The sequence below is a fragment of the Chrysochloris asiatica genome, unplaced genomic scaffold (assembly GCF_000296735.1).
Source record: "Chrysochloris asiatica unplaced genomic scaffold, ChrAsi1.0 scaffold00040, whole genome shotgun sequence".
Classification (NCBI taxonomy): Eukaryota; Metazoa; Chordata; class Mammalia; order Afrosoricida; family Chrysochloridae; genus Chrysochloris; species Chrysochloris asiatica.
The window spans coordinates 14402023-14417265 of record NW_006408558.1 but is presented as its reverse complement, the minus strand read 5'-3'; the positions used below and the strand labels follow the sequence as shown (position 1 = coordinate 14417265).

Genomic DNA, 15243 nt, shown 5'->3' with positions numbered 1-15243 from the left:
GGAGAGGTCATGGGGGAACCACAGGTGACCATGGGGACTACAGACAAGTGACCACAGGGACCACCTTGGAGGAGGCTGGGCAGTGAGGGGAAATATGTTTCAGGCTGGTGGTGGCTGTGTGATGCTCATAGAATCAACGTTAAAAGGGGGACCCTGACTTCCAGTTGGCCCATCTCCCACGAAAACGCTGCCCTACAGGAGAGGACTCTGAAAGCCACTGTACCCCAGAGGGGTCAGCAGGGGTGTGTGGGTTCCACCCACTGTCCATTTAGTCCCTGAATATTTGGCTGGAGTATGGCCACACCCACATGCCCACTGCATTCCTGCCCAAGGTTTCTGGACCCTCATACCACCACGATGTCCAATGTTTGGGTAAACAGGGCTCTGGCTGATGGAGGGAAGGCTGAGAGGGAGAGGGGGCGCGTTATGTGGAGAGTTTGGAGCTGGGGGCAAGTCCCCTCCTTAGGACTCTGAAACTCCCTCTGACTAAGTGGCTCTCCTTCACCTGGGCAGGCCTGCCACCCTCCAATGCCTGCCTAAGCCTCCACCCCATAGATGTTGTTGTTGTTGTGAAGTGCCGTCAAGTCGATTCCAACCCATAGCAACCCTATATAGGGTTTCCGAGGAGCAGCTGGTGAGCTTGAACCACCAACCTTGCAGTTCAAATGACTTTGCAGTCTGACGCATTAGCCCACAGTGCTACACCAGGACGCATAGACAGAGGGAGCTTTTTGCCAGAAGATGACGAGGATGAGGATGATGAATCTGTCAATCATAAAGGCAGCAAAGACTCACATAGCACGTGGTACAGCTACTCGGATTTAGTTAGCAAGGGGCAATCAAACCAGTTCAATCCTCATACACTGCTCATAGTGGCCTCTAGCCTTAGCCCCATTTTACAGATGAGACAATCGAGGCACCGAAGGGTCAAGTCACTTCACCAAAACCACACAGTGGAAAGATGAGTGGGAGTTAGCTCCAGCAGCTTGCGAGAGGGTCCAACTGGGTGATGAGTAATGGGGTGGCTAACCCCAAGGCAGGAATCACAGAAGCAAGGGGGTGTCTTTGTGATGGAGAGGGGACATGGAAACTCCCACTTGTAGGTTCTGAGGATCTGCTGCGGGCTGCTCTGAACCTGGAGCCAGCCCTTTCCCCAGCTGGGCCATCTGGCCAGATCTTCTGGAAGAACATGCAGGTCTTTGGAGTGGGGGGCTAGGCTCTGAGCCCAGACAGTGCAGAACTTGCCCAACAGGCCTGGGGGCTGACATGGGGCTCCTCTGGGTAGCCTTCACCCATCACATGGGCGAGTGCCCCTGATGGAACAGTGTCTCCCAGAAAGAAATGGTAACCTCCTAACTCCCAGCATCTCTGAAGGTGACCTTGTATGGAAAAAGGGTCTTTGTAAATGCAATCATTAGATAAGGACACTTGGAGTTGGGTGGGTCCCAGTGCCATCTGAGGTGGCTTCAGAAGAGAGGTCACAAGACATAGAGGCACAGAGGGAAGACGCTTGGTGAAGATACTCCATGCACCGGGGGACCCTGGGACCTACCACCTGAAGCTGGAAGAGGACCCGTCCCCAGGAGCCTTCAGCAAGAATGCTGACCTGCCGACACCCTAAATCTAGACTCACAGACACAGAGAGAAAAGATGGTCCCAGAACCAAGGCACAGTGCAGCAGCTGCAAGCCAAGGAATGCCAGGGGAATCAAGGAGGGGGTGTCCTCAGAGCCTGCCAGGGCGGCACTTCCCAACCTACAGAAGCAAGAGGCCATAACTTTCTGTCTATACAAACCACCTGCCTTGTACTCTTCTGTCTCAGCAGCTGTGTGGATTTCCCACACCCACACTGATATGAATGGCTAGGGCTTCACCCCACTGCCTGTGCACCCCCAGACACCTGTAGACCCCATGCTGTCTGTGGCCCTTCTTCTGGGTCCTAGAGCCCTGCCGGACACCCTATGCAGACGAGAGCGCAGCAGCTGGTAGGTGGGACCCTCCCCATCACACAACACATGTCTGCGTGTAAGCACACCTCACCAGGTGTGCAGGTCAGAATTCTGCACGGGGACATCTACCATCCCTAATCTCCACTGGAGGGGGTGCCCTGAGGAGATGCCTGGAAGCCAGCCCCCAATTCTCTGTCCCACCAGCCTGCCAGGTGGGTCAATGCCCATCTTGTCAATGCATGAACTAGAGGCACACTGCCCACTGAGACTTGTCACGTAGTCACCTGCCTCCCTGTTGTAGTGACCATCATTGGCAAGGACTTAAAATGGAGCAGCTGGACACAGGACACATGGGCTTTGAGGGGGGCAGGGCAAGACAAAGACACTCCCAGAAGGTAGACAGGTAGGGCTGGGCACCACCCAGAGATGAGATGTTGGATTTAGCTACCTTTCCTGACTCGGGCAGGTGGCAGGCCCATAGTAAGCACCCAACTGTCCTGGGCTCAGATGGACATGGACTTGAGTTCCATCCAAGGGCCAAGAAGTTTGGTCAGATGGACTGCCAGCTACTGTGTGCTCAGCACTACCAGAAATTGGCCCATTTCATTTTCAGAACAACTCGATGCCTTGTGATCCCCACTTTATAGAGGGCAAGGGTGAGGCCCAGAGAGGTGAAGTAATGTTCCCATGATGACCCAGCACTCAATGTGGAGCCCAGAGCCAATCAATGTCTACAAGTCCAGCTAGTGGGGATCCCATTCACCTGGACACCCATATACATTTATATAGCTCCTGCATATACACACATGCAGGAGCTATATAAATGTGCACATAGAAATATACATGCCCATGTGCACAAGCATTTATGAGCATGCATATATGTGTGGACACAAATGCACTTATACACCATGCTATACACACACACACACACACACAATGTGCACACCTATGTCCACAGAGAAACGCACACACTCATGTACACTGACACAAAGACACACGCAGGACATCGTGGATTGTTACGCATGGCTCCTGAGATGGGTCCCAGTTGCCTTTCTCCCCACACAAGTAATATTGCTTTTGTAAGTCCCTGGCCGTACTGCCTTCGGAATCTTATTAGATTTCATACTGGGGAAGGGGACACACTCTTTTAAAAATTATAGTCATAATTTTAGCTAGCAGTGTGAAGTGGAATTGGCTGCCACTGGGGAGCCCTTTAATTTAGCTATAAGCTGTTCTTAGCACCTGGGACTTGTCCCACGGGGTTCCTTCAAGTGAGAATCTAGACCAGAGCCAGGAACTGGATCTCAGGGTTGGAAATGAACTGGCTCAAGGGGCGTGTATGTGTGTGTGTGTGTGTGGGGGGGGTGTTCCTGCTCAGAGAGCATGGCCAGGAGACTTGCGCACCCCAAGGTCCCTTCACAAGCAGCTTCTGTAGCTGCAGCTCTAAGCCCTTAGCCTGCTTGCTCCCTCCTGGATCCCCAGGAAGTGTTGGTACCCAGCATCCATTCCCCCCATGTCCACGACACACAGTAATTCTGCAGAAGGGGTCAGCTGTCTCTCTCCCCATCTTGGAGACCCCCAGACAGCCTGGGAGAAGCCAGGTTCTTCAGAAGTGGAGACATAGGCGGGGCGGGTGAACCACCGAGACGGACAGGGACACAGGCCCAAAGACCCTCCTGGGCCACTAGCTGGGAGATGGCCAAGAAGACCCTAGAGGGGATGTCTCTAGGACCAGGGACCCAGGTTGGAATCTCGCCTCTGCTCCACACTGGTTACATGACTCAAGGCTAGTTTGTAACCCCAGTATGCCTCAGCCCCCTCGTCAGTAAAGTGGGACAACAGCAGGATGGACTTCCAGGAACACTGGACAGAGAATCCTGGGAAGAGAAACAGCAATTGGCCCTTGGTGCCTGGTGTCATACTCAGCTCTCGAGGTGGCCTGAGGAAGCTTTGGATGCCTGAGGAATTCTGGAACGCCATAGACTGGAAAATTCTGAGTGCAAATCTCGCCTCTCTTGCTGTTTGGGAGGTGGGGTAGTCCTGTGCTGGCTGCTACTTGTCTGATCCTCAGAAATGGACCAGGAGGCTGCGGCTACTGATGCTGGTTACAAAGTATCAATTATTCAGCACACTGTTACAGCCGCTGCTAGTGTTATGGAAGGGATGTGGTAGGTCTCAACACCCGACTGAACTTCGGTTTCTCCTCTGTGCCAGGGTTTTCTTTGACACCAGAGCAGGCATGAGTTTCTGACATGGCAGCTTGGCAAACACGCTGCCAGAGAGAGCGCATTTCCAGGCCACTCTCAGTCCACACTGAGGCCCAGAAGACACTAGCACTGAAGGAAGGAAAGCAGATACAGCCCCCCACAGCGCCCTGCAGGACAAGGGCCTCAGAGGAGGCCTGATGGGGCAGCGGGCAGACACATTATAAAACGTCTTCATCGGGGCTCGAAAGAAAAAACTTTGCTGCATAACTTTTGGGCAGGTTCCAAGTTCAAGTCTAAGAAACCAGGACCAAAGTGCCTGGGGGTTTCCTCTCTTTGATACATGTTGCAAACCTGCCACCCAGCAAGCCATAGGCACATCCTGGCCACCGCCAACAGCCAGCCTTGGTCACCTCATTGGCCTTCAGCCTGGCCACCCTACTGGCCCTAGTCCTGGCCACCCCACAACTAGCTCGGCTCTGAGCACCCCACCAGTCCCAGCCCTGACCATCCATCCATCCATCCCACCAGCCCCAGTCCTGAGCAGCCCCTTACCCAACATGCCAGAGCTGCTGTGGCCTCTTGCTGTCCTCGCAGGCACCGCCCAGTCTGTTGAGTGAGGGGGACCGACTGCGGGGACCAGGGGTGTAGCTCCCGAGGGTCTTCACGGCACCATCGGGGGTGCAGGACGTCTGTTGCAAGAGCTGCGGTGAGAGGCTACGGTGGGAGGGGGCTGTGGGGCAGACCGACCAGTCGGGGGCACCGACATTGAGGTTGTTGTCACTGTTGGAACGCAGCAGCACCCGGGGAGCAGCCAGCGTGTTGGGGGGCCGCCGTCTGCGGTTGGAGTATGCCGGAGCCTCTCGGAAGGGCACTGTGGGTGCAGAGACAAGGAGAGGTATGTAAGGTCAGGCCTGGCTGGCAGGTGCCCACAAGCAAGGTTGGCACGGTCACTGCAAGCGGCCACTGATCTGTATCATGGACATGGGCAGGCACAGATCTGTCTGCATCCCCCACCCCACCCTGTGCAAACATTGCCAAGGCTGTGAGTTCTTTGGGGAGCCCTGGCTGGACCCCACAAAATGCAGAACTCACCCCGCATAGAAGCAGAGAGACTGGGTGGGGGCTATGAACATCTCCACTTGGTGGAGGTTCAGGTTAATGCGTGAGATGGAAGGGGCTCAGTTGACACTTCCATCTGGACCAGCATTCCCACTCTCTCTGTAGCTCAGAGGTGTCGGCCCCTCTCACCCGTGTGCTGATGGGCTGCCCATCTCACAGCTCGGGTGGGGGCAGGGGAGGATGCAGAAAACTGCTGCCAAGTTCCTGCTGACGGGGAGGGCGTCTGAACTTGGCCTCCAAGCTGATGGGTCCCCATGGGCCTTGTTGCTTCCCCGAGTTATAGACTTGAACTTGTTGTTGTTGTTAAGTGCCGTCGAGTCGGTTCCGACCCATAGCGACCCTGTACAGGGTTTCCGAGGGTGTAAATCTTTACAGGAGTAGAAAGCCTCATCTTTCTCCCGCGGAACTACTGCATCTTTATTGCAGAGTCGCTGGGTGGGTTCCAACTGTCAAATGTTCGGTTTTGCAACCAATTGCAAACTGGTCTCCCTGCTACCCAGATCCCTCCTGCATCAGTCTGTATCACCCCAAGAAAGACAGTCCTTGTGCCAGCCCATCAGACAGAGCCCAACACGTGGGCAGCAGGAGACAGGCAGTTACGTGGACTCTGAGGTTCCCTGGGCTTAATGACGGCAACCATCCCCAGGACACTCTGGGGAGAATTGCTTCCGCCTCAGGCTGTGACCAGAAATGGGGGTGTCATTTCCTGGATGGAGCACTGAAGGCAAAGAAACCCCACAGGCTGCCTTGGAAACACAGACGAGACACGAGGTAACTTCTGGACCATCCCCACCTCCTACATTGGTGTCCCTGACCACCAGCATCACACCCCTTCATGGGAGAAAAGAGGGGAGGCTGAAATGACAGGAGAAGGGGCGCTTCAGGAGGGAGAATACCATGACAAAGAGGTACTGACCCAGGTGGGGACAGTCCATCATTGGCAGCTGCCAGAGACCAGAGATTTTGTGATCACGGAGACTGTATCCCCCTTCACCGAGCCTGGGAGCAGCCACCACTCACAACAGTCCGCAGACAGGACAGTGGGGCTCAGTGGGCACAGGGGTGACCTTGGTGGACTTCAGGGGGGCAAGGGAGGTAGAGGCAGACCTCAGACTCAATGCATTTCCCCTGGGAAACCAGAGCAGAGACCACACACAGGGCAACCACCCAGACCCAGCACGAGGAGGTTCCCGAGGAAGCAGAGCTGGAATTCGGTCAGATGGAAGGACCATCAGTACAATTTGGAGAGCACACACCGGGGAGGCAATATTCCTCCCAATTAGGCAGCAGCTGGCACGCACGCTAAGCCGGCTGCCTCTCTTCAGCAGCGACGGCTCCTCCACTGGGACCTACCATCCTTCTCTCAGCATCTCAGAGTAAAGCAAAGGCGCTCGGAAGACTGCAGGCTTCCACGGCCAACGCCTCTCTCCAGAGCGCAGAAGCCTGGCGCAAGGAGTTCTTAGCGAGGCCACCGAGAATCAGGGAAGAAAGGGCTCATCTTATAGACCTGGAAAACAGCAACTGGCAGCGGCTACTTGGAGAAGACCTGGGTGTGTCTGACAAGGATGGGGACGTGGGTGGGGTGGCCTTGCAAAGGGCTGCTGGTGCCAGAATCTGGGGAGTCGTTATCTGCCACACGGGGGTTCTTGGCTACACGAGGTTATTGTACCAAAGAGCCGAGTTTTCAAGCAGACACCCGGGCTTCCCGGAGCACCCCCTTCCTGGACAAGGGGTCCCTCACATCAGCGTGGGATGGAAACACACCAGCTCCAAGGAGGGTTCCGACTCAAGGAGTTATAGGAATGTCTACTGTATCAACTCATGCCCAGCGCCCCACACCCAAACCAAAACCCCCCCAGAGTCAATTCTGATGCACACGCAACCTACAGGACAGCAGAACTGCTCTTTGCGGGTTCTGAGATTGTCAGTCTTTATGGGAGAAAACAGATTCATATTTCTCCTGAGCAGCAGCTGGTGGGTTTGAAGTGCTGACCTTGAGGTTAGCAGCCCAATGCCTAACCCACAGCGCCATCAGGGCTCCCTGTCAAGCTTTTCATGCTGCTGAAACATACAACCGATTCTATTTCCACATCTGCCACAGCTAGTCTGGTTATCAGTGCCCTCAGGGAAAGAGATGGGATTTGGGGGACTGCTCCCAATTACTGGGAGACATTCATTCAGTAAGAAATGCCCATGAGAGAGTAGAATAGATAATCCCACAGGCTCATGGGTTAGAAAAATCAAAACCCTGCAAGATGCATCTCAGAGAATAATCTATGAAAGTAAGCACTGATGTAGATTTTCAAATAAGCATTTCTGAGGATTAAAAACAAGTCCCTAGGAAGGGGGAGTTTGAAAGCGGGCAGGTGGGGAGGAAGACCCCTTGGAAGATGAAGAAATTGAAATAGCTTGGACAGTTTCAAATACCTCTCCCCTGAGGACCAGGCGCTTTTCTCCAATGGAATCACACGAGTGATATTAGGGGGAACATTTTAATGAAAATTACCTTGCTTAATTACGAAGACTCCTATTAAATTAGCTTCCTGTGCCATTTAATTGGAAATTTCTTTCATGATTATGCGATGATGGGCTGAGGCCAGGAAGTTGGCTCTGATACCTTTCAAGTAACATCTTTATAAACCTTTGGGTCTCACCAAACCAAGACTTTCTGTCTGACAAACCATCCAATCAGAACCAGCCGGGACAATGCTCGTTTTTTGAAAAGGGTTAAAAATAACCCTTTTCCTGTCTAAAAATGATTAATATTCCACCCAACTGTTTCCTTCTTGCAAGTAAGCTGCAAACCCCGAGTGGGTGGATATTTTCTTAGCCGTCTTCCAAGCGTTATTTATACATCTCCTTTTCCACAATGAAAACCATACAAGGTGAGATAAAAAGCATATGCGCTTCTAAAGCTAACCACTCTCTCCGGCTCCCAGCCACCCCATGAAATGCCGGCTCAGGGAGAGCAGAGAGAAGTCTGCCCCTCAATTTCGTGTGACCGGCCGAGTGTCCCAGGCTTCCTTACCAAGTACTTAGCAGCCAGCCATCCTCCCCACACCCTCCCTCCCCCAGGTAATGAATAAGCCAAGCTGAAAACTCTCTTTATTTCCCTGACACCAGTTCCCATGGAAGTACCCTTGGAATGCAATTCTGCAAGGAGCTGGAGAGTCAAACAAAATAGCCCCTCCAACTGCCTTAATAGTCAAGCCCAAGTATACCAAGACTGTATCATGCCCCAGAACTCATTTTCTGAACATGCCTTGGAATAGCAACCGGTAATTTTAGGAGGTGCCGGACTCCCCCTGCGCCTGGAATCTGTTCCAACTCCAGGTAGCTCTGCCCTTACCTTCCTTCTTGGTGAAGGCGTTTAACAAAGACTTCATCTTCCTTCTGACTTGGGCAGCAGTCCGCACATTATATAACCTTCTCGGACGGGAGAAAGACTGGGAGCAAGAGCCCGCTCCGGGGCGCCGGAGTGCCGTGGAGCCCGGCAGCGGCAGCGGGCATCTGGGCGCTGTGCAATCTCAGGGATAGCTGGGCACACCAGGCCCGGCGTGCTAGTGACAAAGCCCACCCCATATTCTGTCAGCTGGGAACCAACTGTGCGTAGACAGGAGCTGCAGGCAGGCTCTGCTCGCTCTCCCAACGCTTGTCATGTGAGTCTTTGTGATCCGTGCATCTCGGAAGAGGCACCTCGGAGGGTGAGCTCGGAGCACGTGGCCTGCAGCCCAAGGGCGGGCGACAAGCAAACTCTTGAAGTCATTTGCGCGCTCCGGCCCCTTGAGCCAACGAAATTCGGAATGCGCCGAGGGGCATAGCCACAAAGCGAAGCGTGCTGGTGGCTATATATAGCGCAGGGATCTGTTTTTTTTTTTTTTTTTTTTTTTTAAGCTGTATTTAGGACCAGAAGTTTGTCAATCAACAGGGAGAGAGTCTGGAAGTCAAGGCGGATGGGGAGGGAATAGCCCAGACGCCAGATAAACCTCACACCAGACCCACGCTCATCGGGCAGACAAGACAGCGCTGGCTTTCAGGAATTTCTGAGCATGACCTATATTTCTGTTCGAACAGATCAGACGCAAGTAGCAATTACTTCTTGACACACCCCCATCGTGGTAAATACACTGGAGAAAATAGGGTTTGTCTCCCCCTCTTTTAAAAAAATTTTTCTTTAAGGGGGAGGAATAAGAAAAGAATCCAACTGCGCCCCAGCCTTGCCCTGGATCCAAGGCGCTGATAAAAGTGAGTCCTTCATAGTCGCTGCCCAGTATCTGTGAGCATTCCTTCCTGGACAGTAGGCTCTGGGAAGCCAAAGAAGATGATCGCTGGAAGACAGCACATTGAGAACACTGAATATCTGAAGCAAATACAAAGAAGAGGATGGCACGGGGGTGTTCTTCTACACCAAGAAAAAGGTCTTCCTAAAATCCACATAGAATGGCTCCAGGGAGCTGAGGTTCTGTTCTCTGATAACTTCGGCTCTTGGGTTGTAATTAAGTGTGCATTTTTAAAAATTTCGGTTGCTAAGAGAACTGCTTCTGAAATTTCAAAATGAAAAAGAAGATGAGACGAGATGAGGAAAAAGCAAAGGAACGTCTAAGTCAAATTCCATATGGTAGGAATACCACTATGTGTCAACAAAAATGGCGGCGTAAGAAAGACAAGGCTGGCTTCCACCAGAGATGGAGGTTTTTTCCTTGTCGGGATGCTCAGGCTGGTTGAATGTCTGGCGAAACAGTCTGGCAGCTTAGAGAAAATCAAGATGACGATGGATGCTTTGAGTGTGTGTCTGTCTTGGCTGAGCATCTCAGCATAATCTCCCATTGAAATCACTCAGTGCCCCTTTAGTACGTGCTTCAAATGAGGACAAAGAAAGTAGCCCCCAAATCATGCAACTCACAGCTGGGTTTAGACTCTGCTCTGCGAGAAAAAAGAGGAAGACCCCCAGAGAGATGGATTGTCAAAGTGGCAGCATCGATGGACTCAAGCGTGGTAACAATAGTGAGGTTGGCCCAGGACCAAGCAGTGTTTTGTTCTGTTGTGCATAAGGTCGCTATGGGTCGGTACTGACTTGTTGGCATCTGACAACCACTGCGAGGTCGTCTCCCTGGACCAAAAAACTACCCCAGGAATAACTCAAATCCAGCATCATCGAGCAGACCCTGACTCGTGGAGGTCCCGGTGTGTTACAGGGTAGAATCACCCCATCGGAATCTCCTGACTGTTGTCTTTAATCCTGCTAGCCTAAAGGCTGGTGGTTCGAACCTACTCGGTGGTACCATGGAAGAAAAGCCAAGAAAACCTTATGAGCCCACCTCTATTCTGTAACATATGGGGTCACCACTACCAGTAGGAATCAACTTGGCAGCAGCTAACATCAATGCTTTGGGAAGCCAATTGCCAGGTATTTCTTCTGCAGCACCACTGGGTGGGTTCAAACCACCAACCTTTAGTTATCAATCGGGCCCATCTCGCTACATTGTAAATTCACAGAGGGAGATACAGTCACTTCTCAAGACGGCATTAAGAAACACGTTGCACCTCAATCTCCGCATTTCTGTGGACGTTCTGGGCAAGGTGTCCAGCTTCCGGAAGACCCCCTCAGATACACACCTGTTTCTGCTCTTGCTGGGAGAGCAGAAGGTGTTTCTGCCAGGGGTAGCTTGCTGGGACTCCTTAGACAGGAGGGGTCTTGCCCTGGTACCTGGAGGGGACCCCATAGCGATGGCATGCAGTCATCTCCCTCAGAGGCTGGGGCCTCAGACAGCCACGTGCTCTGTCACGTGGGCTTGGAGAGCTCGCCAAATCCAAGAGATCCCTGTAGGAGAGTGGGAGGCTCGGCAATGTTCACCCTCCCTCCATCTGTCCTAGAAAGATACCCTTCCTGGACACAGTTTCCGAGTGGCCCGCTTCAGGGCAAGCCGTTCTCCCAGCATTTCGCTGCCTTTGCTGCTGGTAGGCGAGAGGGGATGCCAGCAGGGGCTGGTCCTGGTGCCAAAGGGAAACAGTGCCCTGTCAGTGATTCCTGGGGAGTCCCAATAAGAAGACAGAGCCTTCCTCTCTCAGTGGTCAAGACACAGTTCTCTGCCAGCCTCAACACAGAACCAGGCACCCCCGTACCAGCCAGGGTGCTCAGCAGGGGAAGATGCAGCCCCCTGGGCAACCGCATGTGGAGCGAGTCAGCCCGTGTCTGCCCAGAGTGGGAGCAGAGTCCAGGGAACGAGTGGGCCCTGGGTTGCTCCCACCCTAGGAAGCGCAGGGTCAGGCTCACCTGACAGGCTAGGGGGCAGTGTCTGCTCCCTTCTCCGGGTGCTCTCTGCCTTGTGGACCTTTATGCACACCCACTTCGTCCAATTTCTGACCTTGTTGTGTGCCCACCACTTACTCCCACGGGATGCATCAGGGCAGGACTCAACGGGTCCCAGAATCTTCCACAGCCCTAAGATGATTTAAGGAACTCCAGAAAACAAATACCCCTTTCCCACAAGGATTTGGTTTCTGCTCATGTTGTTGATTCGGACTCACTGTGCCCTAACATGTGTCACAGTAGAACTGGGCTCCACAGGGTTTTCAAGCCAGTTGCCAGGCTTGTCTTCCGAAGTGCCTCTGGGTAGGTTTGAACTGCTGACTTTCACGTTAGTAATCAAGAGCTTAACTACTTGTGCTAACTACTTAATTACTGATTGCTTTTCTAGATATTGCCAATTCTTCTCATAACCAGACATGCTTTCTAATCTACACTCACAAGAAGCTGAGTTACAAAATTCCAGTCTTCAGGAATAACAGCTCAATCAGACTCCTCAGACGTGTGTGTGGACCCACCCTATGTCCAACTGTGCCACACCACTGACCAGAGCAGGATATCCAGAATTTTCTGGTCAACCCCACTGAAATCCTGGCAGGGGAGCTGGGTCACTCCTAGTACCCAACTGCCTGATTGGCCCATCTAAGGCATTCTCATCACATGAAAGGTACCATCTTCTTGATTACTCCTAGTGACGGGATGCTCACTACCTGTGTGTAGTTCTCACAAACTAGGCCATACATCCATACAGACAGGCAACCTCCTGCCTACTCCAGACCCTCACATATGAGACGACTTCCTGCATCCACCTCTCATTTCGTTTCCTTGTGGATGCAGAAGCACTTCCTAATGCGGAGCACCCCAAACAGGGATTCAACCAACACACATACACAAAAGGTGAAGGACGCTGCTAACCGTCCGGCCCACTCTTGTCTGGAAGCGGGAACAACTGCCAGAGAGGAGACCTATGGTGCTGTCAGGTGTGTTGAGTCGGTTCTAACTCATAACGACCCTGCGTACAACAGAGCAAAACATCGCGTGGTTCTGCGCCACCTGGCAGGTCTCCGTTATGACTGCGCATTGTGCAGACACGGTGTCAGTTCATCTTACGGGGGTGTCTCCTTTTGCTGACCCTCTACTTTACTAGCCGTGATGTGTATGACTCGAACGGTTCTGTGTCACCTTGGCCAGGGCAGGATTCTCAATGGTTCAGTAGGTAAGACTTGGTAACCTGCCCCCTCGCCTATGAGATCTAATGTAATGTAATTACCTCCATGATGGGATCTGCTATGAGCAGCCAATCAGTTGACGAGACTCCTGGGGGTGTGGCCTACACCATCTCTCATCTTACAAAGGTAAGAGACAAGAGGGCAGAGCTCATGGGGAAAAACTCTGAGCGAGGAACGTCCTTTGGACCTGGAATCCCTGCACTGTGATGCTCCCAGATCCAGGGGGAGATTGATTCCAAAGAACGCTGGGACTACAGATGCTAAAAAGACACAAGGACCTTTCCCCAGAGCTAGTGCTCTGGATTTGGGCTGCTCGGCTCCTGAACTATGAGAAAATAAACATCTGTTTGTGAAAGCCAGCCTCTTGTGATAGTTCTGTGGTAGCAGTACTGGAGAACAAATACAACGTCCTTCTCCAGGGGTTGGTCCTTCCTGACAACATGTTCAACATTCGTGAGATGCGATCCTTACTTGTAATTGTAAGGAGCACTCTGGCTGCGCTTCTTCCAAGACAGCTTTGTTTGTTCTTCTGGCAGTCCCAGGTTTGAGTCTTCAAGTTGGTTCTGGCTCATAACGACCCTGTATATCTTCCAAAGCTCTAAATCTTTATGGAGCAGAAGGCCTCATCTTTTTCCTGCAAAGCAGCTGGTGTTGTCAATATTCCCTGCCAACGCCCTAATCCAAAGGCATCCATTCTTCTTTGGTCATCCTTATTCACAGGAAGCACTTCTGGATTGACGGCTCCCAGGGCTGTCTGCCGGTGGGGTCAGAGGTGTTCTGTAGGCAAGGGTTCCGTGCTGGACCCTCACCCCCTCTTCAGCTCTGTATCTCGGAAGCAGTATGTCAAAGGGAAGTAAGTACCCACTCTGAGTGCCGGTCCCCGTATCAGCTCTGTGCACACCTGACTTTCAGGTTCTGATCTTTCCACCTGGCCCTTAGGTAGCGGCAGACATCTGCTCCCTCATTGTCCACCTACGGAGGCCATTCTGGAAAAAGAGAGTTGCTAAAGCTGAGGCAGGGGTCAAGGAAGGCAAATGCCTACTTGCAGATCTAGCCCAAGCTTGTGCTGAGCTGGAGGATGTTCAAGGACTCAGAGGAGAACGGTGCGCTGCCAGGTCAAAGCGGACAGTTGAGACAATGTCAGAAGACTGGATTGGGGACCACAGTTCATCCGAGGCTTCTAAAGATGTTTCTCCAAGGAACTGGTTCCAAGACATGTTGCCAGGTGGCTGGAACATTCACATAGAATGCCCACTAGGGCTCACAGCCACGGGGCTCTGGGTAAGGGGTGAGACACAGGCGGACTGGGCAGGTGCCCACGTTATACCAAAGACCTCCTGCACTGTGGTCATGACGAATTTGAATAGGTCAAGATCCTCCAACACAGAAAAGGGCGGAGATTTCATCCTGCCATCCTTGTTGTTGTAGCTGCCAACCTCACGTACAACAGAACAATTCGCTGACCAGTCCTGTACCATCCCTGTGGACATTTGCGATCCACAGGGTTCTCACCGCCTGCTATTAGGAGTACACCGGCAGATCTTTCTTCCTGGCGGTGGTGATTGTGTGTGACTGAGTTAGTTCCGACTCACAGTGACTTTGTAGGGTTTTCAAGGCTGCGTATTTTTATGGGAGCAGAAATACTTGTGTCTCCTGTGGAATGACCAGTAAACTCGCACTACAAATCTTGCGGTTAGCAGCCCAGCTTGTAAATCCACTACGCTACCAGGGTTCCTTCTTCCTAGACAATGTCAGTCTGGAAGCTCCGCTGAAACCACAGCGACACTGGAGTCGGCCCGGGTCCTGTTGACAGCCGAGAGGTGTGTATTTCAAAGGGATCCACTTCCTGGGGAGGGGAGCTCACAGTGAAAGAACTCCTGGGGTCTGAACGGGGCTGCAGGGAGGCCGTGGACACTACCTGGTGACTTTGATCACCCACAGCCTAGCCACACCCTATCTACTGAGCAAGGATCTGAATCTGCAGCTGAGTCAGATCCATTGACAGAGAGAAGGATGTGAAGGAAACCTCAAGTCAGACATGTTCCAGGGACATTCGCAAATGGACCATTGAGCCTGGTCCTGTAGCCATCAACTCCTCTCTGCCCAATACCAGCACCACCCCGGGGAATTCCCAAGCTTGACACTCACTGTGGACACCTCCCTGGACTCTGGGTTCTGAACCTACAACCATCTGCTCCTCCAACAGCTATCAGCAGCACAGAGCTCTCTTCCAGCCATGTCTTTTGACAACTACCTGACTACAGACTGAAAAGAATTCCATCGCACATGGGAGCACATGGGAGCATTTCAAGACTCAGACTGGGGCCAGGTGTTGTACACATGCAGGGCAGGCTCTCATGAGCTGGTGGCGGCACCTGGAGAAATTGTCTGCTTAACTATTTACCCTGAGCCCACCTCTCAGAGCAGCAGGAG

At 52.5% G+C, this 15243-nt stretch overlaps 1 protein-coding gene across 1 annotated transcript in view; it reads right to left on the bottom strand.

Moving 5' to 3' along the window:
* Window positions 1-15243, bottom strand: part of SHANK2 (SH3 and multiple ankyrin repeat domains 2) — a 604092-nt gene that overhangs the window by 367834 nt on the left and 221015 nt on the right. The window contains exon 10 of the mRNA XM_006860817.1: window positions 4708-5026. Within this exon, the coding sequence (XP_006860879.1) occupies window positions 4708-5026 (319 nt within the window). The remainder of the gene's footprint in view (window positions 1-4707; window positions 5027-15243) is intronic.